Raw genomic sequence first — 1,612 nt, forward strand, 5'->3', positions numbered from 1 at the left:
GACAAAAAATCAGTGCTGTAGAATCCAGAGAGAAAAGATGCAGTGACTCACGCAGTTTTGTACAACTTTCCATGTTTTTTTTTCATAATCTTCAATTGTTCAAGAGTGTTATCAACACTAGTCCAGATGCAATATTTACGATCGGTGCTTGGGTTTTGCATGGTGTACACAGCATGTATGCGCTACACAGGAATGGCATCACCAAATAGTGAGAGCTGAATGGGAAAGGAAAAAAAGATGTACTAAGAAGGCGAGACGGTGTTTGAAGTCTTTGGAGACATCTTTGAATATTTGCTCTTCAGTTCGGGGGTCAATTTGGAGGATGAAGGTGTGATGAACCTGCTTACACAAAAATATAAGCAGCAAAACAAAACAAAGAAGAACTTACAAAATCTTACCAAGCTAGTAAGTTGTTGAAGGCTGGGCATGGCATTCATGGAAGCTTCGTTTCCTGAAGGCTTCACATCTATGAGAAGCTAAACAGGACAAGCTATCAGTTGATGTGAAATTGTGGCAGTTGACAATCATGAAAAAATACTTACACAATGTCGTAAACGGCTACGGGTGTCTGTTGCACATCGATTAGCCCAGTCAGTGATAGTTTTGACTGCTTCAGCCCCATCAGGTGTTTCGTATCCAGTAGGGTAATGGGCTTTGATGAATTGTTTGTCTCTGGACTTGATGTATTTCTAACAGAGAAGAAGACAAATTTTAATATTTAGACGATACAATAATAAAAAGAAACAAACTCACCTTGCATAATGCATCAAAGCATTGTCGTATGGCAGATCGTTTTGAGTCACGGATACAAGAATAAGCCTGAATCTTGACATCCATGATCAGGGCATTAAAGTCTCGTCGAACAACATCCTGAATACAACATACAAGCATATCAGGACATAGAAAAAAGGGACAAAGAAGATTAAACTCGCCTTTAGTATATCAGAAGGGCGCCAGATGCTAGCAGCAGCTGGTGCAAGGGCAGAAGGGAGGTTTTCCCCACTCAATCCCTGCTCGATTGTTTGCTGGATGTAGGAAAGGTAGCCAATCGTTCCAATGAATTCATTTTCAGGACGGGTAGCCTGAAGACGAGCTTCAGTATGACTGTTGTGATCAAGGCAAGAATGAAGATCAGAAACTTACCTCACATACCTTTAGTGCCTTCTCATGGGCTTTGCTAGAAAGATCAAGAGTCTCAGTAACATGCTTTAGATACGCTTTTTGACTGTTGGTCAGAACATGTGGCTGGGAAAAGCTGGTGGCGTTAGTCGGCTGTGAATGGGCTAAAGCCAATGAGTTGTTCGTAGGTTGAGAATGTGCTAAAGTCGACAAATTTGTGGTGTTGGAACGATTGTTGCTAGGCAGATTAGAGTTCTTTCGAGGTCGGGAAGAGCTCGCAGACGGGGCACTGGAGTGAGTTTGTGTATGTTGTTTTCTATGTACTACAGAACAAAGGACCATATCAGTGATCGTATTGAAGAGTAAGAGGAAAACCTACCACTTTTTTTGGATTTTTGATGTTCTAAAGCAGGTGGCAGCGATGACGACCTGTCTTCTTGTTGAATACGCTTCTTCATCTTTGTTTTGGGCATTGTTGAATTGGAACAATTGG

General features: G+C 41.5%; 1 protein-coding gene across 1 annotated transcript in view; it reads right to left on the bottom strand.

Annotated features, from left to right (window-relative positions):
* The window catches only part of MELLADRAFT_64560 (uncharacterized protein), a gene marked incomplete at both ends in the record, with an annotated part of 2,011 nt that extends 419 nt beyond the window's left edge, over window positions 1-1,592 (bottom strand). Inside the window, 7 exons of the mRNA XM_007411908.1 lie at window positions 52-182; window positions 244-339; window positions 399-476; window positions 543-689; window positions 754-870; window positions 1,153-1,442; window positions 1,499-1,592. Of these exons, the coding sequence (XP_007411970.1) occupies window positions 52-182; window positions 244-339; window positions 399-476; window positions 543-689; window positions 754-870; window positions 1,153-1,442; window positions 1,499-1,592 (953 nt within the window). The remainder of the gene's footprint in view (window positions 1-51; window positions 183-243; window positions 340-398; window positions 477-542; window positions 690-753; window positions 871-1,152; window positions 1,443-1,498) is intronic.
* Window positions 1,593-1,612: the final 20 nt, after the last annotated feature.

This window comes from Melampsora larici-populina (genome assembly GCF_000204055.1).
Source record: "Melampsora larici-populina 98AG31 unplaced genomic scaffold MELLAscaffold_27, whole genome shotgun sequence".
In the NCBI taxonomy this organism is placed as follows: Eukaryota; Fungi; Basidiomycota; class Pucciniomycetes; order Pucciniales; family Melampsoraceae; genus Melampsora; species Melampsora laricis-populina.